This window comes from Dipodomys merriami, unplaced genomic scaffold (assembly GCF_024711535.1).
Source record: "Dipodomys merriami isolate MVZ:Mamm:240054 unplaced genomic scaffold, mDipMer1.0.p SCAF_294, whole genome shotgun sequence".
Classification (NCBI taxonomy): domain Eukaryota; kingdom Metazoa; phylum Chordata; class Mammalia; order Rodentia; family Heteromyidae; genus Dipodomys; species Dipodomys merriami.
The window spans coordinates 461,360-488,015 of record NW_027204426.1 but is presented as its reverse complement, the minus strand read 5'-3'; the positions used below and the strand labels follow the sequence as shown (position 1 = coordinate 488,015).

Here is a 26,656-nt window from a genome sequence, read left to right as displayed (position 1 = left end):
GGAGATCAGGTCCCTGGATGTTAGATGTTAGTACCCCGGATGTTAGATGTCAGGTGCTCGGATGTTGAAGATCAGGTCCCCGGATGTTGGATATCAGGTCCCCGGATGTTACATGTTAGTATCCAGGATGTTAGAGCTCAGTTCCCCAGATGTTCCACCAGGAGAACTGTATAGACATCTAGTGGACCTCACGTCCCCGGATGTTGGATGTTAGGTCTCCGGATGTTGGAGTTCAATTCCCAGGATGTTGGATCTCAGTTCCCTGGATGTTGAAGATCAGATCCCCTGATGTGGGATGTTAGTGCCCCGGATGTTGGAGATCAGGTCCTCGGATGTTAAATCTTAGTATACCCCAGATGTGGGAAATCAGGTTCCCGGATGTTACATGTTAGTACCCCAGATGTTGGAGATCAGGCCCCCGGATGTTGGACCTCAGATCCCTGGATGTTGGATGTTAGGTCCCCGGATGTTGGAATTCAATTCCCTGGATGTTGGATCTTAGTACCTCGGATGTTGGATGTCAGGTCCCCGGATGTTTGAGATCAGATACCCGGATGTTGGGCCTTAGCTCCCCGGATGTAGGAGCCCAGTCCACAGATATAGATCTTAGTACTCTGGATGTGGGATCTCAGGGCCCCAGATGTTGGATCTTAGATCTCCAGATGTTGGCCCTCAGGTTCCCAGATGTTGGATGCCAGGTCCCCAGATGTTGGACCTCAGGTCCCCAGATGTTGGATCTTAGTACCCCGGATGTGGGATCTCAGGTCCCCGGATGTGGGATCTCAGGGCCCCGGATGTTGGAGTTTAGCTCCTGGGATGTTGGGCATTAGATCCCCGGATGTTAGACCCCAGGTCCCCGTATGTTCTTAGCTGTGACTCAGTTTGCTTCTCCCCACACAGTATCCCGCACCTGGACGGCCTGGCCCGCGATGGCATGCGGCTGACCCAGCACCTGGCAGCAGCGTCCGTCTGCAGCCCAAGCCACGCAGCCTTCCTGACGGGACGCTACCCTGTGCGCCTGGGTCAGTATGGGGGGGTGGGACATCCGGGGAACGGAGGGAGCGGTGGGGGGGAGGCGGTGGGGGGGGAGGCGGGGGCGGGACATCCGGGGATCTGAGAGCCAACATCCAGGGTACTAAGATCCAACATCCGTGGACCTGATATCCAACATCTGGGGATCTGAGACCCAACATCCGGGGATCTAAAGCCCAACATCCGGGGAACTGAGCACCAACATCGGGGTACTGAGCTCTAACATCCAGGGACTTCATCTCTAACATCCGGGTTACTAAGATCCAACATCCGGGGATCTGAGCACCAACATCCAGGGCACTGAACTCTAACATCCGGGGACCTTATCTCTAACATCCATTGTACTAAGATCCAACATCCGGGGATCTGAGGCCTAACATTCTGGGAATTGAACTCCAACATCCGAGGATCTGACATCCACCATCCGGGATACTAAGATCCAACATCCGGGAACCTGAGCCCCAACATCCGGGGAACTGAGCTCCAACATCTGGGGATCTGAGGGCCAACATACCCGAATCTGAGCTCCAATATACGGGGTAGTAAGATCCAACATCCAGGGAACTGAGCTACAACATCCGGGTAACTGAAGTCCAACATCTGGGGTCCTGATATCCACCATACAGGGCACTGAACTCCATCATCCGGGGATGAGGGCCAACATCCGGGATACTAACATCCAACATCCGGGGACCTGAGGTCCAACATCCAGGGAACTGAGGCCCAACATCTAGGGCACTGAGGGCAACCAGAGGGAGGGGAGGACTTCTCCGAGGATCTCAGGTTCAAATCCCTGAGACTCTGGGACTTCCCCCCTGAACCACCAGGAAACCGGAAGTGATGCCATATTGGTTTCCCCCGAGGGCTCCCAGGGCTGGGGTCCTTTCCACCCCGGGTGGGCAGGTCCCAGGCTATCCCAGACACAGCAGGCCTTCCCCTTGAAGGTGCTAGATGCCCCCTCCTTACCCAGGACGCCATCATCACTGACCTAGGGTCCTTCTCCTCTCTCTTGGAAGGCATGGTGGGCGGCCGTGTCTGGCGGGCTGCCCACTTCCGAGATCACCTTCGCCAAGATCCTGCAGCAGCAGGGATATGCCACCGGCCTCATAGGTAAGAGAGAAGTCATCCATCCACCCATCCATCTATCCACCCATCCCCCATCCATCCATCCATCCATCCATCCATCCACCCATCCATCCATCCATCCACCCCTCCATCCATCCATCCATCCACCCATCCACCCATCCATCCATCCATCCACTCATCCATCCATCCATCCACCCATCCACCTATTCATCCATCCATCCATCCACTCACCCATCCATCCATCCATCCATCCATCCATCCATCCATCCACCCATCCATCCACCCACCCATCCATCCAACCATCCATCCACCCATCCACCCATCCACCCATCCATTCACTCATCCATCCATCTCTTCCCCTCCAGGCAAATGGCACCTGGGCCTCAACTGTGAGTCCCCCACTCACCACTGCCACCACCCCCTGAACCATAGGTTCGACTCCTTCTTCGGGGTCCCCTTCACCCTGATGGGGGACTGCCTGCAAGCGGAGCCCTCGGAGAAGCGAGCGTGTCTGCAAGGGCCCCTGGACCTGGGGGCGCAGCTGCTGCTTCTTTCCCAGCTCTGCCTGGCCGCTGGGAAGCTCACGGGCCTGCTGGGCCTGCGCTGGGTGCCCAGGGTGCTGGGCCCCGGATGTGGGGCCTTGCTCCTGGCCTGCACCTCCCGCCTCCTAGGTGTCTTCATCGTCCACGCCGACTGCTTCCTGATGAGGGATTACCAGGTCGTCCAGCAGCCTCTGAGGTTCGAGGCCAGCACGGGGCTGTTCTTGCGGGAGGCTGAGGCCTTCATCCACAGGTCAGCCTGGGGTCGGGGAGGGGGACAGATGCCATCTACTAGTTCTCTATAGTCAACTGGTAGACCTTAGATCCCCGGATGTACATCCAGTAGATCTCTATAGTCAACTGTCAACCTCAAATCCTGAATGTTCCACTAGGAGATCTCTATAGGCATCTGGTAGACCTCAGATCCCCGGATGTACATCCAGTAGATCTCTATAGTCAACTGGTAGACCTCAGGTGCCCAGATGTATATCCAGTAGATCTCTATAGTCAACTGTCAACCTCAAATCCCCGGATGTTCCATCAATGGATCTCTATAGACATCTGGTAGTCCTCAAATCCCTGAATGTTATATCTAGTACATCTCTATAGACATCTGGTAGACCTCAGGTTCCCGGATGTTCCATCAGTAGATCTGCAGAGACATCTGGTAGAGTCAAGTCCCAGGATGTTACATCCAGTAGATCTCTATAGACATCTGGTAGACCTCAGGTCCTTGGATGTTCCATCTAGTAGATCTGTAGAGACATCTGGTAGACCTCAGATCAGACCACGATCAATCATTGGTAGTATTGATCAGATCATGATCGATTATTGGTAATAACTGTTCAGATGATGTTCGATTATTGGTAATAACTGATCAGCTCATGTTCAATTATTGGTATTATCGATCAGATGATGTTCGATTATTGGTATTATCGATCACATCACGATCGAATATTGGTATTATTGATCAGATCCTGTTCGATTATTAGTAATATCTGATCAGCTCATGTTCTATTATTGGTCATATCGATCAGATGATGTTTGATTATTGGTAATAACTGATCAGATCTGTTCGATTATTGGTAATAACTGATCAGATCACGATCGATTATTGGTATTTTCAATCAGATCACTATTGATTATTGGTATTTTCAATCAGATCACTATTGATTATTGGTATTATCGATCACATCACGATCGATTATTGGTATTTTCGATCAGATCAGGATCGATTATCAATCATCTGATCGATTATTGGCAATATCTGATCAGGTCAGTTATTGGTGAGGTTATTGATGATGGGGGCGGGGTCTGACGTGGGTCCGCAGGCACCAGGCCCGCCCCTTCCTCCTCCTCGTCTCCTTCCTCCACGTCCACGTCCCGCTGGTCACCTCACCCGCCTTCTGGGGCTGCAGCTCGCACGGCGCCTACGGCGACGTGGAGGAGCTTGACTGGATGGTGGGTGAGTGCAGGGGGGGAACTGAGGCACGGTGCGTGGGATGGGGGAAACTGAGGCACGGGGGTGGGGTGAGTGGGTTGGGGGAAACTGAGGCACGGAGATGGGGTGAGCGGGATGGGGGAAACTGAGGCATGGGAACGGGGTCAATGGGTTGGGGTAAACGGAGGCACGGTGCACTTGGATAAACTGAGTCACTGGGCATGTTGGGGGTAAACTGAGGCATGGTGCACTTGGGTAAACTGAGGCACGGTGCATGTTGGGTAAACTGAAGCACGGTGCATGTTCAGGGTGAACTGATGCACGGTGCATTTGGGTAAACTGAGTCACTGGGTATTGGGGTAAACTGAGGCACGGTGTATTTGGGTAAACTGAGTCACTGGGCATGTTGGGTAAACTGAGGCATGGTGCATGTTGGGTAAACTGAGGCACTGGGCATGTTGTGTAAACTGAGGCATGGTGCATGTTGGGTAAACTGAGGCACGGGGATGAGGTGAGTGGGTTTAGTAAACTGAGGCACTGGGATGGGGGTAAACTGAGGCCCAGTGAGCATTGGGGGTAAACTGAGGCACGGTGCCTGTTGGGTAAACTGAGTCATTGGGCATAAACTGAAGCACGATGGAAATTTGTAAACTGAGTCACGATGCATGTTGGGTAAACTGAGGCATGGTGCATGTTGGGGGTAAACCTAGGCACGGTGGACGCTGGGGGTAAACTGAGGCACGGATCCATTGCCCCCCCCACAGGGCGACTGCTGGTGGCGCTGGACGGCGCAGGGCTGGGGCGCCGCACCCTTGTCTACTTCACGTTGGATCACGGTGCCTCGCTGGAGGCCCGGGCTGGGGGCGCCCGCCTCGGGGGTTCCAACAGCGTGCACCGAGGCGAGGGGGAAACTGAGGCAGGATGGGCGGGGTCTCCCACGCGGCCCGACCCCGCCATTGACCTTTGCCCTTCGCTCCCCCCTTGCAGGTGGCAAAGGCATGGGTGGCTGGGAGGGTGGCATCCGGGTTCCCGGGCTGGCGTGCTGGCCCGGGATGCTGCCTGCAGGGCGCCTGGTGCCTGAGCCCACCAGCCTCATGGACCTGTTCCCCACCGTGGTGCGCCTGGCCGGGGGCTGGGTTCCGGCGGACAGGTAGTCGTTCGCCGGCCTGGGTCCCCACGGGGTGGGTGGGAAGGGGGGTCATCCGGGGCCTCAGGGATCCCGAGGGGGGGAGGCTGAGGCCTGCACATCCGGGTCTCTGGGGGCTCAGAAGCCTACACATCCGGGTCTCTGAGGGCTCAGACCTGCACATCCGGGTCTCTAAGACCCAAGACCCGGGGCTCAGGCCTTGACATCCGGGTCTCTGGGGGCTCAGAAGCCTTTACATCCGGGTAACTAAGGGCTCAGGCCTGCAAATCCGGGCCTCTGAGCACTCAGAAGCCTGGACATCTGGGTCTCTGAGGACTCAGGCCTTCATATCGGGGTCTCTAAGGCATCAGGGCTGCACATCCAGGTCTCTGAGTACCTAGGCCCAGGTCTCAGTCCTGGACATCCGGGTCTCTGAGGGCTCAGGACTGCACCTCTGGGTCACTGAAGGCTCAGAAGCCTGCACATCCGGGTCTCTGGGATCTCAGGACTGCATATCCGGGTCTCTGGGGGCTCAGAAGCATGGACATCCAGGTCTCTGAGCGCTCAGAAGCTTGGATATTCGGCTCTCTGAGGCCTCAGGCCTACACATCCAGGTCTCTAAGACCAGAGGCCTGGGTCTTAGACCTGCACATCCGGGTCTCTGAGGGCTCAGAAACCTGGACATCTGGGTCTCTGGGATCTCTGGCCTGCACATCCGGACCTCTGAGCACTCAGAAGCCTGCACATCCGGGTCTCTACAGGCTCAAGCCTTGACATCCGGGTCTCTGGGGGCTCTGGCCTGCACATCTGAGTCTCTGAGCGCTCAGAAGCCTGCACATCCGGGTCCCGCAGGGAGGTGGACGGCCGGGACCTGATGCCCGTGCTGCTGAGGACGGCGCAGGCCGCAGGCCACAACTTCCTGCTGCACTACTGCGAGGCCCGGCTGCACGCCGTGCGCTGGTTCAACCGCCCAAGTGAGTGCCTCAACCTCCGCGGGGCCCCAGGGCGGGGGAGGGGGCTGCATGCGAGCGCGCAGGGACCCGGATGCAAGGCCTGGGGTGGGAGACCTGGATGTGGGAATCCTCGGATGTGGGAATCCCGGGATGTGAGGACCTGGATGGAAGGCATGAGATGGGAATCCCCGGATGTAAGGTCCCGGATGTGAAGTCCCCAATGGGAATTCCCGGATGTGAGACTCCAGATGTGAGGTAGTGGATGAGAATCCCTGGATGTGAGGCCCCGGATGTGAGATCCCGGATGTGAGGCCTCGGATGGGAATCCCCAGATGTGAGGCCCCGGATGTGAGGTCCCAGATGGGAATCCCTGGCTGTGAGGTCCCGGATGTGAGGCCCCGCATGTGAATCCCCGGATGTGAAGTACCGCATGTGAATCCCCGGATGTGAGGGCCTGGATGTGAATCCCTGGATGTGAGGTCCTAGATGGGAATCCCCGGATGTGAATACCCAGATGTGAGGTCCTGGATGGGAATCCCGGATGTAAGGTCTTGCGTGTGAATGCCCTGATGTGAATCCCCGGATGTGATGTCCTGGATGTGAATTCCCGGATGGGAATCCCCGGATGTGAGGCCCCGGATGTTACTCCTTTCTCCCCACCCCCCGCAGGCTGCACGGTGTGGAAGCTGCACTTCGCCACTCCGTGCTTCGACCCGCCGGGCTCAGGCGCCTGCCTCGGTTTCCCTGCCTGCGCCTGCTCCAGGCGGTGCATGACCCGCCACCGGCGGCCACTGCTCTTTGACCTGACGGCGGACCCGGGGGAGACCCGCCCGCTGCGGGGCCCGATGGCGACGCGCAGGCGCGTGGAGGCTGCAGTGGCCCGGATGCTGCGCACGTGCCGCCCCCCGCGCGGCCCCGCCCCTCGCCCCTGCACACAACACCTGGAGCCCGCGCCTGCAGCCCTGCTGCGTGCCCGGACCGCTCTGTGCCTGCGACCACCTGATCCCCGACCTCTGACCCCGACCCGACCCCCAACCCCCAACTGCCCGGTGCTACGGCAGATCCTGGCCTGCGCCTCTCACATCCAGGGACTCACATCCGAGTATTAAACATCCGGGTATACTCAAATACAGAGATTCCCACATCAGGGATTCCCACATACAGACTCTCCACATCCAGGGATTCCTACATCTGGGGATTCTCACATCCGGGGATTCTCACTTCTGGGGACTCACATCCGGGGATTCCCGGGGATGTATTCACACATCCGGGGAATCCTACATCCGGGGACTTTTACACCCGGAGAGTCTCACATCCAGAGACTCTCACATCCGGGGATTCCCACATACAGACTCTCACATACGGTGATTCTCACATCCGGAGATTCTCACATCCAGAGATTTCCACATCCGGGGATTCTCATATCCGGGGATTCCCACTTCCAGGGATGCTCAGACCAGGGAATTCCCACATCTGGGGAAATCTCACATCCAGAGACTCTCACATCCGGGGATTCTCACATTTTTGGATTTTCACATCCGGGAATTCTCAGATCCAGGGATTCTCACATCCGGGGATTCCCACAGCCAGGGATTCTCACATCCAGGGATTCCCACATCTAGAGATTCCTACATCCCGGGATTGTCACATCCGGGGACTTTTACATCCAGAGACTCTCACATGTGGGGACTCTTACATCTGGGAACTCCTACATCTGGGGATTCCCACATCCGGGGATTTTCACATTCAGAGAGTCTCACATCATGGGATTCTCAGACCCAGGGCTTCACATATCCTGGGACTCTCACATCCTGAGCCTCTCATCCTGGACCTCCACCTCGGGCCTCCCATCCAGGGCCTTTCCTCAGCCTCCCATCCGGAGCCCTGTCACATCCGGGCCTCTCTCCTCTAGCTTCCCACACAATAAAACCTCGTGAGCACCGTACCGCACGGCAGGGTCAGCGGTCACGGGGGTCAGAGGCCGGGCACTGGTCCTGCCTTCCATTTCAGGTCATTTCCAGTTGTTGCTAGCATACAGGGCTGGTCCTGCCTTCCATTTGAGGCCATTTCCGGTCATTGCTATGGTATAGGACTGGTCCCGCCTTCCATTTCAGGCCACTTCCAGTCGTTGCTAGGGTATAGGACTACTCCCACCTTCCATTTCAGGCCACTTCCGGTCATTGCTAGGGTATAGGACTAGACCCACCTTCCATTTCAGGTCACTTCCAGTCGTTGCTAGGGTATAGGACTAGTCCCACCTTCCATTTCAGATCATTTCTGGTGGTTGCTAGGGTATAGAACTAGTCCTGCCTTCCATTTCAGGCCATTTCCGGTGGGTTGCTAGGATACAAGCTTGGTCCCGCCCTCCTCCAGGACGTCCCACCACCTAGATTCACACCTGATTGGCTTATTCCATGAAAGCCCTCCCTCACTTTCCTAATTCCCTTGTCATTGGTCCAGCTGTAAGACACGCCCCTTAGCCCCCCCACAAATCCAACTCGCTGCTGATTGGACCTCACACCACAGTCCTCTTAACTACGTGAACTCGGATTCAGATTGGCCCAGCGGGATTGGAGATGTGGGGTACCTGGATGTTGGACCACTCTGGGGGGGGGTGGTTGGGTGGATGGATGGGTGGATGACCAGGCCTTCAAACTCTTCCCCTTCTGTGCCTGTCCCAGGGGACCCCAATGACCTCTCCAGGGATTGACCCAGGTGGGCCTATAGCTCCTTATTGCAGTAGGATAAGTCATGTCGGAGGTCTGTGTCTCCCTAGGCCTAGGATGCATTGCACCTGCATGATATCCAGGTCTTCTCTGGAGGGAGGGCCCCATTGGCTTCCCCGGGGACTCCTCCAGCCGCACCCCCTGCTCTGATTGGCTGACACGCCTGTCTCCCACCCAGGGAAGCTGCGGGTCCAGTTCGGCCTCTTCCTTGGGTGAGGTTAAAAGGCAGGGCGTGCTGTCCATCATCTCTGGGCCCCACCCCCTGCCAAGCCAATAGCTGGAGACTCGATCTGTGTGAAGCCACGCCCCTTCGTGGCTAGTTCTGTGGACTCTGTTTATGCCCATCACCCAGAGGTCCCGCCCACTAGTGAATGTATGGGCGTAGGGGCTGTCCTTCACTTCCAGGTCCCGCCTCCTGGCTGTTGGAAGGCCACAGGGGCTGTCTGTCTCTTCCAGGTCCTGCCCCTGGCTGTTGGAAGGCCATAGGGGCTGTCTGTCACCTCCAGGCCCCGCCCCCTGGCTGTTGAAAGACCACAGGGGCTGTTTGTCTCCTCCAGGTCCCACCCTCTGGCTGTTGTGTGGACATTTGTCCTGTCTGTAACCTTCAGGCCACGCCCCCTTGCAATTAGATGGCCACACGGGCTGTCATTCACCTCCAGGCCACGCCTCCTACGCCATCTTACGTCATGTCAAGCCGAGGCCCCGCCCACAAGTGACTGACGGGACGCTCTAGCTGTCCATCACAATCCTGTCCCGCCCTGCGCCTGTCTCCACACTGCACAGACGCCAGAGGGGAAGGAAACGCTGCGCATGTGCAGGGAGTGGCTCCAAAGGGGCGGAGCCTACGCATGCACAATGGAAAGATGGGTTGGGCAGACAGGCCTGACAGCGCGCATGCACACTTTATGTTGATTTTATTCGTCCTTCCCCCTCCAGGCTCCTTCCACTTCTGCTTCCACCTGCTGCTTGAGGCCCCAGGTTCGAATCCAGCCTCACACCGGGGCGGGGCCTGGTGGGGGAGGGGAGGCACAAGCTGCAGCCACCCGCGGGGGATCATGTGAGGCCCCGCCCCATGCCTCTCCTCATCCGAGCACCCTGGGAGGGGGTGGTTCCCACCTGCATCCTGGCCCGCGCCCCGGAAGCAGCGTCTGCGACCTCCAGACTAGAAGTAGGTGATGGCGGCACCCACCAGGGCCACGACCACCACGGACACGATGGGGGACACGACATGGGCCAGCGCGCTGCCTGGAGGGAGCGGGACTGGACCCGGAAGTGCGGGGGAGAACACACCCGGGAAGGGCGGTGGGGCGCCTCCCTGCAACTTCCGGTCGGGAAGTGCCCAGAAACAGGAAGCGAGCCAAGGTGAAGGGGGGGGACAAGGGTGCCTGACCGGAAGTGCTATCACAGCCTTGACTGGAAGTGTCCATGAACAGGGACCGGAAGTGCCCATAGTCAAGACCAGAAGTTGTTATATACTAGGGACCGGAAGTCTCCACAGTCAAGACCGGAAGTTCCTACACACTAGGGACTGGAAGTGCCCTTCCAATCAGGACCGGAAGTGCCTTTCCCATCAGGACCGGAAGTTTCTCTACACTAGGGACCGGAAATCACCAGTCAGGATGGGAAGTTCCTATGTACTAGGGACTGGAAATCTCCACAGTCTAAACCGGAAGTTCCTATACACTAGGGACCAGAAGTTCCCATAGTCAATACCAGAAGTTCTTATACACTAGGGACCGGAAGTTCCTCTACACTAGGGACTGGAAGTGCCCTTCCAATCAGGACCAGAAGTTCCTATACACTAGGGACCGGAAGTGCCCTTCCAATCAGGACCGGAAGTTCCTGTACACTTGGACCAGAAGTCCCCATAGTCAAGACCAGAAGTTGTTATATACTAGGGACCGGAAGTCTCTACAGTGAAGACCGGAAGTTCTTATACACTAGGGACCGGAACTCCCCATCGTCAGGGCCGGAAGTGCCCATAGTCAGGACCGGAAGTTCCTATATACTAGGGACCAGAAGTGCCCAGTCAAGACTGGAAGTTCGTATATACTAGGGACCGGAAGTGCCTTTCCAATCAGGACCGCAAGTTCCTATACACTAGGGACTAGCAGTCCCTAGTCGGAACTGGAAGTTGTTATATACTAGGGACCGGAAGTTCCAATACTCTGGACCGGAAGTTCACATACTGTCAGGAGTGGAAGTTCTCATGCAGGCCGGAAGTCCCAAGACAATCTGTACTGGAAGTCCCCAGGAACTCAGAGACCGGAAGTTCCTTTTCTCTCCGGACCGGAAGTTCGCACTGAGACCGGAAGTGGAGGCGGCAGCGGTCCTGAAGGCCGTGGGTCACACCCGGGCCCAGATCACGAGGGACCGGAAGTGGGGCGGTCGAGGGGGCGGGACTTACCTTGGGGGGGGTCTCCGTGGATCACATGTTCATTGCCAGCACCTGGGGGAGAGGGGGAGGAGAGACGCGGCCCTGGGAGCTCGGCCTCCACATCTGGGTCCCTACATCCGGGTTCCCTACATCCAGGTCCCTACATCCGGGTCCCCACATCTGAATTCCTACATCCGGGTCCCTCCATGCAGGTCCTTACATCTGGGTCCTTACATCAGGTCTCTACATCCAGGTTCCTACATCCGGGTTCCTTACATCCGGGTCCCTACTTCTGGGTCCCTACATCCGGGTCCTTACATCCAGGTTCCCTACATCCAAGTCCCTACATCCAGGTCCCTACATCCCTTCCTCCTCATTCGCATCTTCTACATCCGGGTCTCCTCCCCCTGCCTTGGTTTCCCCGTCTTACCGTGTGAGCCTCCATAGCCTCCACCGCCACCTGTGAACAGAGGGGGCGGGGTCAGCCCGGCTTCCACATCGGGTTCCCTACATCTGGGTCCTTACATCGGGGTACTCACATCCGGGTCCCTACATCCGTGATCCCATGTCTGGGTCCCTACATCTGGGCCTCTACATCCGGGTCTCCACACTGGGGTCCCTACATCCGGGTCTCTACATCCAGGCTTCCACATCCGGGTCCCTACATCCGGATCTCTACATCTGGGCCTCCTCACTGGGGTCTCTACATCCGCGTCTCTAAACTGGAGTCTGCACATCCGGGTCTCCACACTGGGGTCCCTACATCCGGGCCTCTACATCTGGGTCTCCACATTGGGGTCTCTACATCCAGGCTTTCACATTCGGGTCCCTACATCTGGGTTTCCATGTCTGGGTCCCTACATCCGGGTCCCCAAATCCGGGCCTCCACACTGGGGTCCCTAAATCTGGGCCTCTACATCCGGGCCGCTCCATCCCCAGCCTCCACATCCGGGCCTCCCCCCCTTCCATGTCCTCATCTCCTGCGCCTGGCGGGGGTCGGGGCTGGGGTGGAGGCCGGCATCGGGGCGGGAGGTGACGTCTGCGGTGAGAGAGCAAGGGAAGATGGAGGCCGGCCTCCCCCCCTTACCCCCTTCCTTCCCCTGATCCCTGACCCCCCTGACCCCTCCTGACCCGCCCACCTCCATCCCGACCCGGGGGTCGCGGCCTGGGCGGGTTGAGCAGCTGCGGGTACAGCCCTGTGTGCCAGGAGTGGGCCATGCCTCAACTTCCCCACCCTGAGTGGGCCTGGTGTGGGGAAGGGGGGGAGGACCCCACTCACCTGAACTGGGCTTCGGGGTGGGATCTGCGGGCGAAGAGAGAGAGGGTGGTGACCCCTGACCTCCCCTGACCCCTCCCTGACCCCCCCTGACCCCTGAACCCAAGGCCTCAGTGGGTGGCAAAGGGTCACATGGGATTCAGGCCCACAGCTGGATCAAGGCGCCACATGAGGCCTAGCGGCCAGGGTGAAGCCATGGGGGGGAAAGGTGAGAGGTCAGGACTCACTGGGTCATCCAGGGCGTCGGCGAGGTCAAAGTCAGCCTGGCCTGAGGGGGGAAGAGGATGGGTGCTGGGGACGGACGGATGGGGAGACAGACAGACACAGAGACGAACAGACAGACAGACCGAGAGGATGACACACAGACAGACAGACAAGGGATGGACAGATGATCAAGACAGGACAGACAGATGACAGACAGAAGAAGCAGATGGACAGCCAGGTGGACAGAACAAGAGGCAGACAGACAGAGAGGAAGACATGGACAGAGAGGAGACAGACAGACAGACACAGGACAGATAGACCCAGACAGAGAGACTGAGAGGCAGGCAGACAGACAGACAGACACAGAGATGGACAGACAGACAGACCAAGAGGATGACACATGGACAGACAGACAGACAGAGCCAGAGGCAGATGGACAGACAGACAGACAATGAGACAGACAGAGAGGAGACGGACAGACACATGGACAGATAGGGGCCCAGACACAGATGGACCTGCAGACAGACAGAGACAGACAGATGCAGAGACCGAGGGACAGACAGACAGACAGACAGACAGACAGACAGACAGACAAGGGATGGATGGATGACCAAGACAGAACGAATAGATGGACGGACAGACAGACAGGAGAAGCAGATGGGCAGCCAGGTGGACAGAAAGACCAAGAGGCAGACAGACTGCGAGGAGACAGACAGCCAGACAGACCGAGAGGAGATGGACAGACTGACAGAAGCAGATGGACAGAGACACAGACAGACAGACTGAGACACAGATGGACAGACAGACAGACAAACAGACACAGAGACAGACAGGCCAACAGGACCAGGCCCTGGCCTCCAACAACCTGGCCCGACCTGAAAATCCACTGCCACCTCCCCACCCCACAACCCCAGCCCAGCCCCACGCCCTAAAGTGGGGGACCCGAAACCACCAGGAGAGGGGGGGAAACTAGAAACCACCAAAGAGGGACAACTGGAAACCACCAAACTGGGGAGGGAACTAGAAACCACCAAGGTGGGGGAACTAGAAACCACCAAAAAGGAGAGAACTAGAAATCACCAAGGGAAGAACTAGAAATCACCAAGGGGGGAGAACAAGAAACCACCAAAGAGAGTGGGGGAACTAGAAACCACCAAGGCCTCACCCCGGCCTCCTGGGCCCAGGCCGCAGAGCAGGGCGGCCAGCAGCAGCAGCAGCAGCAGCACAGGTCCTCCTTGAAACTTACAAGGCTATGGTCAAAGTCACCCTAAGCAGGAAAGTCCTTGAAACCCCTGTCCAAATTCAGTGCCAACAAAGCCAGAAGTAGAGCCGTGTGGCTTCACTAGTTGAGGCTAGCCTTGAGAAAAGCAGTTCATGGACTGTGCCCAGATCCTGAGTTCAAGGTCTGGGACTGCCAACAAACAGACATACACAACAATCTGTGCAGCCATCCAGCTAAAGCACGTCACCCTCTTGTCCCCAACTGAATTGGACAGAGTTCCCTGGGAAAGGGGCTGGGGGAGCCACTGTCATCTTGACTCTGCCCATTCTGCATGCATCACAGGATTCCGGCCACACCCCCATTATTTCATGGTTCTTTTTGACCAATGGGATACAAGAATAGTGGCCATGCCCACATTCCATGCTGCCTGGTAGATGGACTAGGCTCTATTAGAACACTCGGAGGCTGAGATCCACAGGGGGAAAATCCTGCCACAGGAGCATGGGCCCGCTGCAGGCACCCGGGCCACCAGGCAGCTCAGTGACAGACTGAGCTGGAGCCACAGGCCCTCTGCCCCATGAGCTGCCACCACAGCATGCATGGGGATGGGAAGAGGGACACATGGGCATCTGAAAAGAAAATCTGCTTCCTCCATGACCTACCTGATGAGGTGGACTTCCAGAGTCCAACAGGTGAGCTCCACCATTGATGCAGCCAGCTTTCGGCACACATCCGAACCATCGAGGAGTCCCTCATGGTATGTAAAGAGCAGAGGTTGGTCTTGAGTGAGCTGTGTTGGGAGAAAGCCCAGTGCATGCACTGGCTGTCCCAGGAGAAGATGGAGAAGAGGACAGTGCTGTGGGAGCTGCTGTTGCTCCTCACAGGGGAAGGCACAGACAGCAGTCCCCAGATGCCAGCACAGGCTGAGCTCCCCACCACCAGCACTGCTTCAGATGCCTCAGGGCCTGTGGTAGGTGAAATGAGGGAGGAGCAGAAAGGTTTTGAAGAATTGCAACTTGAAGACAGCATGGAAACTGCCAGAGGAGAGGTCAGGGTTCCCGACCCCATAGTGGACTCCCCCAAGGAGTATGTCCTGCCCCAGATGCCCCACATCCAGATCTGCCCACAGCTCCCAGGCTCAGAGGAGGAGTGCTCCCCCACTTTCTCCTGTAAACTGATGTGGATGATGACTCTCTATGCGACATACTGACTCTCATAAGCCTTGGCAGCCACCAGAAGTAGGTGGCCAGGTGGCTTTCTCTCAGGCCTCCATCAGCCGGGTGATGGGGAGGTTAAACTGGGGGTCAGGTAGGGCAGAGGCTGCCAGGAGGTGGCCCAAACTCAAGGGTTATCTAATGGCCCATTGGTGGCCAGGAAAGAGGCCCATGTTATGCTTATCACAAAGAATAAATTGTTTTCAAAGCAAAATAAAAAGCCACCAACAAAGATTTGTTCTTCCAGTCCTGGGGCTTGAACTCAGGGCTTGGCCATTGTCCTGAGCTCTTTTTGATCAAGACTGGCACTCTACCAGTTGAGCCCCACCTCCCTTTCCAGCCTTTTCTGTGTGGAATAGAACCCAGGGCTTCAGGCATGCTAGGTGACCACTCTACCACTGAGCCACATTCTCAGCTAGGATGATTCTCCCCCCTCCCAAACCCATATGGCAATTCCTCAGATAAATAGGAAGTAGGTGGTGGTGTATGCATCAAATACCTAGGCCAGCAGCCATCAGGCTTAGTGGGAAAAGATTGTAGTGTAGAAATCTCTGATTTTGCATGCACGTGGTGTGTGTGTGTGTGTGTGTGTGTGTGTGTGTGTGTGTGTGTGTGTGTGTGTGTGTGTGTGTGTGAACTCAGGGCATAGGCTCTATCCCAGAGTTTTCTTGCTCAAGGCTAGTGCTCTACCACTTGAGCCACAGCCCCACTTGCTTTTGGATGGTTAATTGTAGGTAAGAGTCTCAAGGGCTTTCCTGTCCAGGGTGGCTTTGAATCATGATGGGGGCCCCAAGGAAGCAAGAGTAAACACAACTCTCAAGTACTATCCCTATGGTGGGCTACTCCTGCACCCTGGGGGCCAGATGTGAAACATGCGGCCCTGTGCCATCATCCTCTAGAGTTCAATTTGGGGAAGTGACCAGAGCCAAGCTGACTTTTGCTCACCCTGATTGCTGATGCCAGAGCAGGTCTGTTCCACCCTAGGCCAAGAGAGCTCCTGGAAACCTGGCTTACCACGGGCACAAAAAAGGGAGAGGTCAGCTCCAGGCTGAGCTAAGAGCCTTTGCCCACAGATACCCCAACTTGGCCTTACTTATCACCATAAGACCTGCCAAAGAACAACCCAAAAAAACAAAATTGGAGCTGTGCCTCCAAGTGGTAGAGCTCTAGCATTGAACCAAAGAGCTCAGGGACAGGGCCCCCAAGCTTTGAGTTCAAGACCCCAGCTGACCTTCCCCCATAAAACACAGGTTGTCTAAATGTGAATTATTATGATTTGTGCAGTATTTCTGAAGAATGGTGATACTGAAGAAAGCACCCTAATTCTAATGACAGCTGAATTTGTGACATACAGCTATGTGCTGAGTCCTTCACAGGGCACTATTTGCTGGGTCCTTCCCACATGGGGAGTCCTCAAAAAGGTGCTGTTTGGTGAGTCATCCCAAAGGGTGCTATGTGCTGAGTCCCAAAGAAGAGTGGGCCATCCTGGGTTTTTCAAAGGTTGCTGTGTGCTGAGTCCATTACACAACGTACTGTATGCTGAGTCCCTCAAAAGGTGTGGTGAGCTACTGCATCCCAAAGGGTCCTGCTATGTGCTGAGCCCTTGCGAAGAGAGGGATGAGGTGAGTTTTTTGAGTGCTGTGTGCCGAGTCCTTTACACAGGGGGCTGTGTACTGTACTTCAAATGGTGCTGTTTGCTGATTGCTTCCACAGTATGGTATGTGCTGAGCCCTTCAAAATTGTTCTATGTGCTGATTTTTTTGAAGGGTGCTGTGCACTGGATGTTTTACACAGGGTGCTTTATACTCAGCCCTTCAAAGGGTGCTGTTTGCCGAGTACTCTACCCAGCATACTACATGCTGAGTCCTCAAAGGGAGCTGTGTGCTGAGTCCTTTACACAGGGTGCTTTGTGCTGTTTTTGGAAGTGTGCTGTGTGTTGAGTCATCCCAAAGGGTGCTATGTTCTGAGTCCTTGAGAGGTAGTTATCCCCAACACTCACACACACACACACAAACACACATACACACACAAGTTTCACTATGCACCTGCTTGGTGTGTGGAGTGGAGGGGGATGGAGGAGAGTCTCCTCCAGGAGTGGGGCTGAGGGGAGATTTGATCTCCCGGACCAGTACTGGGGGTGGGGGGTAGTGCTGAGCTGAGGTAAGGCTGCAATTGCCATGGTCTGGAAGCCTCAGGGCCCAGTCAGGGCTGCAATTGTGGCCAGGGCTGGGGGGCTGGGCCCAGGGGAGGAGGGGCAGGGCCCAGGGGCACACTTTTGTGGCAGCAATGGCCAGGGGCCCAAGGGGGCAGGGGTGTGTGCGCAGCAGGGGCGGGTTTGCCCAGGAGAGGAGTGTGGGGCAGAAACAGAGCTGGGAGAAGAGCGAGCATGAACACAAGCACCAGTGGAAACGGCTTCAGTGGCTGGCGGCTGCTCCGATCATAGCGTGGGTCCTGGCCGGTTGCATAGAGCATGCAGAGCCTGCATGGCAGGCTATGGCCGCGTGTAGCCCCTCGGAGACGTAGCAGCCATGGCGGCCTTGAGTCTGAGGTCCCGGTTAGGGGAGCACAGGAGAGTCAGCAGCTGCTGAGGCAGAGACGGCGGCCACAGGGGAGGAGGCCATTGAGGGGGCGACAGCGGCTGAGGAGAAGGAGAAGAGGCTGAGCGCTGCCCGGCCATGCACCAGCAGACACCCCCCCGCTCCTTCCCAGCAGCGCTGCCTTTCAAACATGGTGCTGCAGGCTCGGACTGGTGGAGCCTCTTGCAGTCACCTGGCGGAGATGGCGCACCCCTGTGGGGCTTGTGGCCTTGACTTGGTCCCCGCCCCAGGTCCTCAGACTCAGGTCGCACACCCAGAGTCGCAGCCTACAGCTTCTCCCAGCAGCTCACGTGAGTGGCCGCCCTGCAGGCCAGCACCTGGCATGACCCCTGCACCTTGTGACTCCACCACTCTACCCCTTCCACCCCACCCCCGCGGACCCTGAACCTTACCTCTCGCCTCCCCTCTCCTGTCCTACCTGCATCTCCCCAGCACCCCACAGTCCGCCCTGGCTCTGCCACAAATGCACCCCAGGGGTGGGGGTTGGAGCTGGGTGTTGACCTGGGGATCCCAACCCCATCCCTAGCATCCAGTGTCCCAGGAAAATGGGAGCTGCAGGGATGGGTGAGGAGCACCCATCCAGGGGCACCACAGAGCCCCTGGTCTGGAGCAGTGGGAGCCACACAGCCATGCATCTGCACCCTTCCTCTCCCTGGTGGGAACCTGCTGCCTTTAGTCAGAGATGGGGAGCAGCACCTCCACACCTGCCTTCTTAGATCTTTTCCTTTTTGCTGGGGAGGGGGGTGTTGGATACAGAAGATAGGCCCCCTTGCTGTGTGAGCCCTTATTTTCTGTGCTCAGTCACCCTTTCACCTGAGGACATTCCCAGAAGAGCCCACTAGAGAGGTGAGGGCACTGGGGTCAGATAGAAAGTGGATATTTGGGAGAAACACACACCCCCTCTGAGAAACATACACCAGCCTGTACCCCCAACCCCAGCTGTCAACAGTTCTGACTGGGTGATCACATTTCCCAGCTCTGCCAGCTTCTGGTAGTGCTCCCAGTCCATCTGGTCTCCTTGTCCTCCCCAAGAATCTGCCAAGTCGCCCCAAAGTATGTAGGCTGAAAGTAGGGACTCTATCCATGTATATAGACTTTAGGACCCCATCAAAGTCCCCAACAACGCCCCCACCCCAGGTCATACACCACTCTGGAGGCACCATGACCCCCTGCTTTGTTTTCTGTCCAGGATCTGAGGAGCCATGTGTCTCGGGACTCCTTCACCCAGCGTCCTGGCCTAGGGTTTTGGTGAATGAGGAGTCAAAGCTGGATGTTCCCAAGAGGAAGGGGCTGGCAATGGAGAAAGGGGGAGGCAGGATGGTTCTGCATAATTAGAGCATTGTTCCCCTTGGGTGGTTGCCCCTGGTTCTGACAAGGGAACCCCTCTGCTCAAACTGGTACATTGCTCAGATGAGAAAGTAACAAACTCCAGAAAGGCACTGCTCTGAGTCTGTGTTTATGTGTTTGTGTGTTTGTGTCTGTGTGTGTGTGTGTGTGTGTGTGTGTGTGTGTAAGAGAGAGAGATGAGTCTTCTGTCACTGATTTAGATTTGTGTTTGTGTTTCTGTGTGTGTGTGTGTGTGAGTGTGTGTATGTGTGTGTGTGTGTGTGTGTGTGTGTGTGTGTGTGTTTGTTGGGAGAGCAGGCAGGATGAGAACAATGAAAATATATTTAAGTCACTGGGTCTAGAAAGAGCAAAAGCATTTTATTTGTTGTTCTTTTTTCATTAATGCCCATTAGGAGACCAGCCACAATTTTTGTTTTCTCTTTCACCGTTTCATGGCTCCTTTAGGGAAGGTTTCAGTAGATGTTCCTTTCCACCTCTTTCTTCCCCTTTCCTGCAGCCCACAGTAACTCCTGGGCCTGAATGGGTCTCCCCTAGGAGGCCTGTGTGAACCACAGACCAGTGTGGACACCTGCTCTTCTGTCTTCAGCCAGAAGGCTCATGAGGCTACTGTGACCACAGCTGCATTCTTCCAGCCAGCCAGTCTGCTCTGGTGTGTATAGTTGGAGCTAATTCAAGGTTGGGAATGAGTCTGCCAAACATAAATAGGGAACGAGATGGGGGTAGTAGGGCAGGGGCTGTGAATCTAGGAGGGTCTGGGAAGTGACGATCGGTGTGACATGGCAGATGGTTCACCACGACCAAGGATGAGAGGGGAATCTTACCCAGGGTATTGGCGGTGTACATCTTGGCAGGGGGCTCCAGGCCCCCAATGGTGGCATGGATTCCCTCCAGGGGCAGTGCACTGGTGGGCAGTCCTCCCTGGAGTTCTGCAGACTCCAATCTGTGTCCCTCCTGGGCTGTTTCCAGCTGCGCAATGGTAGGCAAGTGTGTTCCCTCTGCTGGAGCCTACTTGGGATCAGGACATGGCAGTTACCTGAGGCTCTCTGAATGCCATTTTCTATAACCTGCTGTAGGCTGTCTGGAAGGAAAAGGGGACCACTGACTTTGGAACCCTTTAAGTTTGATTGGGACATGTGAAATGCCAGCTTTTCCAGGTTTTTTCCTTGAAGCTGGCAATTTCTACTAATGCTTGGGATTCTGGGTCAAATTAGATGGACCATTTCAGCCACCAAACAATGACATTCAAGCAGCACAAGCAGAGTTCCCAAGCCAGATGGTCTCCTGCTATGAACGTCGTGCCTTGACTGCCTTTCTCTGACAGCTGCCGATACTTCTCCACCTCTCTCTAGGGTGATCACTACAGTCGAGGATGTCATGGGGAGCAGAGATTGTGACCTTGTTATCTGCAGCCTACTAGCTGTGAGTAGAGACAATTCCCAGGAACTGTACTGGACTCTGGGAGATTCAGAGACCTGGGATGCCTCAGGGGTCCTATCTCTGGAACATGAAACTTGGGGGCCAGATATGGTGGACCATCCTGTCTGGCCCCAGGGAGTGGAGAGGAGGCCCCTTGAGCCAGGCTTTCACCTCAGGGCAACCTTGTTCACAGCTGAGTGGAGAATTGAGTGCCACACAGCTGGTCAGTGGCCGGACAGAGATCTTTGAGAAGATAGGCATCCCAGAGGCCCCAAAATACAGTGAGTACATCATGGCTCACATCCTTGGAACCAAAACAGTTAAGTGCGGTGGCACCAGGAGGGTGGGAAGAGGGAGGAGGTAGAACTGTTGGAGAGCTACATCAGGCTTTGCCCCCACCCAGGATGCTTACCTGAATTGGATGGGACTTTTCTGTAGTATTGTCATAGACAGATGCTCATTCGTTTATCCAACAAACCGTTACAGTGTGTGCCAGGTCTTGGTGGGGGAAGAGGAGGGGGTCATACAGGATGAAAGGTTCCAGTGCTGGTTCCACAGCACATGAAGAAATCGTGCAACAAGTGTAGGATTATGAAACAAAACATGGCTTTCTTTCATCATTAACCTATCCCCATGAGGAAGGGGATCCTTCACTGTATTCAGTCTTGCAGCTGGGGAAAATGAGGCATTGAGAAGCCAGGTGACCTACTCATGACTTCCAGCTGACAGGAAGCTCAGCCTGACTTCTCTGCCATACTTCCTAGGACAGTGGGTGTTATTCAGTCCACTTCTTGTGGTGGGACTTCCACTTTTTCATTTTTGAGGCTTGAATTTGAGGCCTGGATGCTGTGCCTGAGCTCCTTAGATCAAGGCTAGCACTCTACCACATGAGCCACAGCATCACTTCCGGTTTTCTGTTGGTTCTTTGAGTATAAGAGTCTCACAGACATTCCGGTCTGGGCTAGCTGTGAACCACGATCTTCATATCTCAGCCTCCTTTGTAGTTACGATTATAGGTCTGAGCCACCAGCACCTGGCTTAAGTGTAATTCTGGCCCTCTCTTCCTCTTTCTTTCTCTCTCACCCCCTCCTCCCCCTCTCCTCTCTCCCTCTCTTTTTCTCTCCCCACTCTTTCCCTCTCTCTCTATCCCTCTCTCTTTCTCTTTCAGGAACTGGTTGAATAGGTGCTGGAGGAGGTGGCCCAGCATCCCCATGTGGCTGGAACCCAAGGTGTCCCTCTCATTCTGGAGGTGGGCTGAGGGTCAGGAGCTGTTTTGCTCAGCCTGTTGAACTAGCTTCATGAGGTAAGCCCCTCTGTACCCCGGCTAGACTGTGATGGCTATTCATTGTCCATCCCTTGATTCCTTCCTCACATCCCTCTGCTACACCGTTGAAGGAAAGTGGATGAGGAGATGTTGCCTTGTCCCCCTGCCCAGCACGATCCCGGGACTCTGACCCATACCCCCACCTATCTGGTCAGGGCCTGGCTATAAGACAATGAAAACACTCCTTGTCTACTACCCTTTGCTGGGGAGTGTAGTTTTGGTTAGGGGGTTGGGGTGCAGAGGAAAGAGCCCAGACCTGACACCTCCTGGAGGACATTTGTTCTTGTGACAGAGCCAAGTCATTGCTATGGATAAGGAGGAAGCCGCATCAGACTGACCCAGAACAATGCTCAAAGATAGGTAGGCTGTTGAAGTATCAAACCCACTCATGTCTGCTTCCTACTCCCAACAAGTAGGTGTAGTGTGGGTGGCCCAGCCCTGGCCTAAGGGATTATAAATGGATGGTGGTGGTCAGAAGCTCATGGCTCCCACCCATCATCCTGACTGTTCGGGAGGCTGAGGTTTGATGGTCATGACTCAGAGCCAGGCCGGGCAGGAAAGTCCAGGAGATTCTTATCTCCCATAAACTACCTCCCTCCCCAAACCTACACACAAGCCAGATATGCTGTGGCTCAAGTGGTAGAGCCACAGCCTTGAAAAAAGAATCTCAGGGATAACACCCAGACCCTGAATCCAAGTCCTAAGACTAACACAATCATAAAATAAATGAACAGTGTACAACTTTTATCTGACTACCAAGAAAGATGGATACAGTTTTCTTCTGTACTTGTAGCCAAAGGTAAGGGGCTCCCCTTGATGTTCCCCTAAACGTCTCCTCTCCTTTATCTGTCCAGGCTTAGGTTGCAGGACAGAATTCGGATCATCCCCCTGGATGTGACCTTAGCTACCCTCCCCCAAACACCTTCCTTGGGGTCAGGATCCTGGATACACTCCCTGCTGGGAGGATGAGGCACTGCAGAGATGAGGGTAGGTATCCCCAACACACTCTCTCTCTCTCTCTCTCTCTCTCTCTCTCTCTCTCTCTCTTTCTCTCTCTCTCACTCACACACACACACACACACACACACACACACACACACACACACACACAAACACAAATACCCCTAAGCCAACTCAGACTAGCCTTTTCCAAAGACACTTTATCTCCTTGGATTAACTGACCTAAGAGAGAATTTTGATCCCCTGTAACTGATTATTTTAACTTGGGCTTGCTAGATGACAGGAGATAAACAGGAGCAAAAAAAAAAAAAACAACCTTTGGTGCCCATCACCTGGTGCTCAGGCTCATGCCTGTCATCCTGGCTACTCCAGATGCTGAGATCTGAGGATCACAGTTTGAAGCCAGCTATAAGCTGGAAAGCCCGTGAGACTCTACTCTCCATGGAACCACCAAAAAGCTAGAAGTGGAGCTGTGGCTCAAGTGGTAGAGCACCAGCCTTGAGCAATAAAACTCAGAGAGCAGCTCCCAGATCCTCAGTTCAAGCCCACACAAAGAAATGGCCCCATCTTGTTGCCCACACATTGCCAGGGCCTCAAGCCCCCTCTCATGGGGTGTGATACAACACCTGTCCCTGGGTGGTGTATCAGGGCCTCCAGAGATCTGGTGGTGGAATCCAGGCCTTTCCCTTCATGCACTGTCAACCCACACTGGCTGGAAGGCAGAGCCTGACAAGCCGGCAGCCTGCAGAGTGGAGAGGCTCCTGCTCTGCCAAGGTGATCGGAATGGTCTTCTTGGAGGCAGCACTTGAAAAGGGGGTCTTGCTTAACAAGGAGGATCTGACAGGAAGCACAGAGTACAAAGGTGCTGAATATGATGGGCAACACAGCAGAGTATGTTCATTTCTAGCCAGGGCTGCTGTTGAGAGACTCGGTATAGATGTGTGACTTGGTATAGATGTTGGAGACTGTCCTGAGACAGCCTGAGGGGTCATAGAAGAACAGCTATCCAGGGCTGAGATTGTGTCTTAGAGGTAGAGGGCTCACCTAGCATGCAAGAAAGCATGGGTTGGATTCCTAGGTCCTGCATACACAGAAAAAGGTGGAAGTGGCACCGTGGCTCAGGTGAAAGAGTGCTCCCCTAGAGACAAAGAAAGTCGGGGACAGCGCTGGTGCCCTGATGTCAGGCCCTAGGGCTGTCACCATAAAACAGTTCTCCCAGGGACCTTTGTGACAGTTGGATGGCTATGCCCTGAAGCTCTCAGTAGGTCCATCCATGCTTTGTGTCTCCTTTGACAGAGGGGAGCTGGATACTCCTTCTGCCATGGGCACCCCTGGGCCCCGTTATCAGCAACCCTCCCAACGTCTTCCACCGGGACATGGAGCAGCTGGCCCCAGCAAAAAGTATATGCCTATAGGGTAATATTTTGAAGAGTGCATTGGACATATTCTAAATATAATAATTAAGTTGAGCAATTTCACATTGACAGTAATTAACTAGAATAATTTAATGCTAATTGGACAAGTTTGTCTTTCTAAATAAACAAAACCTATTTCTCCTTTTACTTTATCAGGGAAATATCTGAGCAAAAAATGGAAAGAAACATATGACTCTATAACAACTGGAATGAATTTTTGCCTTTTTATTAGCAAATATTAACTTTACACAGTATTTTATTGTGTTATACACATATGTCCATATAATGTAGCTTGCTAAATTTTATTCCTTTTATTAATTTCATTAGCCTATTTTTATACTTATGTTTTATTATGTCATACCAACATATTGAATATTTGAACATATTTACTGCACAGTATTTCTCTTCATCTCCTCTCTTACTTTTTTCCAAATTAAATCAGCTCTATCTTTTACACCTGGGTTATTCATTTTATTTTCTGGGTTATTCATATTTTCATATGAGAAATCTAGTATTTGTTTTTTACAGTATGGATAATTTCTTTAATATGAATGTTTCCAGTTCTATTTTTTTATTTTGAAAATACTGTACAGAGGGGTTCAATTTACATGGACAAGATAATGAGTACATTTCTTATCAAGCATTGTACCCTCCTCCTTTGTTTCCCCTTCCCATCCCTTCCCATCCTTCCCCCACCCCCCCACCCAATCCTCCCCGCCCCCCTTTCCCGCACGAAAGTTGTAAAGTTCGTTTTCGACATAACGACTTGTACATCTCATTGTTGCAATGGGTCCCCCTGTATCCCTATTTAAACGATTTGTTTTTCCCCTTCCCCTCCACAAATTATACCGACATCAAATACAGTGAAAGCAGGGGTTATACTGTGGGGGAGGGACATACAAAGCAACAAAGAAATAATCTTATAAATGTGTAAGAAACAATCGCATGAAAGAAAAAAACATTTGAATACATATCTTAGGGTTCATTTCCCTAACATCACCTTATCTGACCTTTTCTGCTTGACTCAGACATATACTAGATATTGCATGGGACCTATGTTTCTTTGGGCCTGGCTTACTTCACTTAATATAATTTTTTCCAAGCCTTTCCATTTCCTAACAAATGGGGCAATGTCATTCTTTCTGATGGATGCATAGAATTTCATTGTGTATATATACCACATTTTCTTGATGCATTCATCTACTGAGGGGCACCTGGGTTGGTTCCATATCTTAGCTATAGTAATTAATGCTGCAATAAATATAATCGTGCTGGTAGCTTTAGTGTGGTCTTATTGGTAAACATTTGGGTAAATACCCAAAAGTGGGATTGCTGGGTCATAGGGGAGCTCTATGTGGAGTCTTTTGAAGAACTTCCATACTACTTTCCAAAGTTCTATCTATTTTCTTGAAGATGATATTATTTCATAATTATGTGTGGCTAAATAGTATATCATTGTGTATATGCATATATGTATTACAATTTCTTTCTTCAATGAGTGATTAGGGAAAATGTAGGTTGATTCTGTAGTTATTTTTTTATGTGAGAGAAGGAAGGATGTATATAATGATGCTTGGAATGAGAAACATGCTCTTTAAGCAGGCACTCTCATATTTGAAACATCCTCTCAGCTACTCTTTCATCAGTATTTTAATAGTGAATTGAATTAAAAGAATAAAATTTATCTACTTTTGCAAAGATGTTTTTTTTAGTACCTATAATATTTTTATTATAATGTTATGTTTACTATGTCATGTGAGTATGGGGATGAATGTGAAGATGAAAATCTAGGAATGTTTGTATACGTAGCTGACTCGAAGGAAACAATGTATGTGAGATACAGGATTCAAATAAAAGTTTGAGACCTGTAAGTTGCTAAATTGATGTATATGTCCAGTTTGTGGTGTGTGATTTCAAGATCACATTTTGGTAGATTTCATACCAAGTAAGTAGATGTTTCTAACCCCAAATCTTAAGGAATAAAATAATCATTGTCTTAGTATTCCAGACATTGTCATAAGTGGAAAAAATGATTGAAAGTATGATGGGTCAATAGTAAGCCTTTAGACACTCTACATTTTCCCCCAAATCTTCAGATGTACTCTTTGGATATTAATTACAAATGTATTTATAAACATTGATATAATATGATCTTATACATAAATATATGTATATATTATAAATATATCATATATAGTTATATTTTAAATGTGTACCATAAATATTGACTTATATTTAAATGTAATTCATCTCATCATTTATACATATATATATATATATATATATGCATACTTTTTTTTTTGGTCAGTTGTGGGTCTTGAACTCTGGGCTTGAGTGCTGTCCCTGTGCTCTTCAGCTCAAGGCAAGAGCTCTACCACTTGAGACATTTTGCCACTTACAG

The 26,656-nt window shown here is 53.4% G+C and overlaps 1 protein-coding gene and 2 long non-coding RNA genes across 5 annotated transcripts; 2 read left to right on the top strand and 1 right to left on the bottom strand.

The window, feature by feature from the left end:
• Positions 1–61: 61 nt before the first annotated feature.
• On the top strand, positions 62–8,168 carry LOC138839124 (arylsulfatase L-like). Its single transcript, XM_070038768.1, has 10 exons — positions 62–209; positions 677–752; positions 901–1,036; positions 2,049–2,142; positions 2,484–2,910; positions 3,989–4,122; positions 4,863–4,997; positions 5,086–5,248; positions 6,077–6,198; positions 6,847–8,168. Exons 1-10 carry the CDS (start codon positions 62–64, stop codon positions 7,284–7,286), a joined length of 1,875 nt encoding a protein of 624 aa, XP_069894869.1. The 3' UTR covers positions 7,287–8,168.
• A 1,642-nt stretch (positions 8,169–9,810) lies between these two features.
• LOC138839134 (uncharacterized) lies at positions 9,811–14,326 on the bottom strand. 3 transcript variants are annotated; one of them, XR_011375862.1, is made up of 7 exons: positions 13,926–14,326; positions 12,784–12,824; positions 12,560–12,583; positions 11,711–11,740; positions 11,311–11,352; positions 11,093–11,205; positions 9,811–9,912 (listed from the first exon to the last, which is right to left on the bottom strand). It is a non-coding gene; the product is annotated as an uncharacterized lncRNA (long non-coding RNA). The 3 variants fall into 3 exon arrangements; XR_011375860.1 differs by having other exon boundaries at positions 11,093–11,352; XR_011375861.1 differs by lacking the exon at positions 11,093–11,205.
• A 6,198-nt stretch (positions 14,327–20,524) lies between these two features.
• Positions 20,525–22,241, top strand: LOC138839130 (uncharacterized). Its single transcript, XR_011375855.1, has 4 exons — positions 20,525–20,559; positions 20,750–20,837; positions 21,725–21,859; positions 22,173–22,241. It is a non-coding gene; the product is annotated as an uncharacterized lncRNA (long non-coding RNA).
• Positions 22,242–26,656: the final 4,415 nt, after the last annotated feature.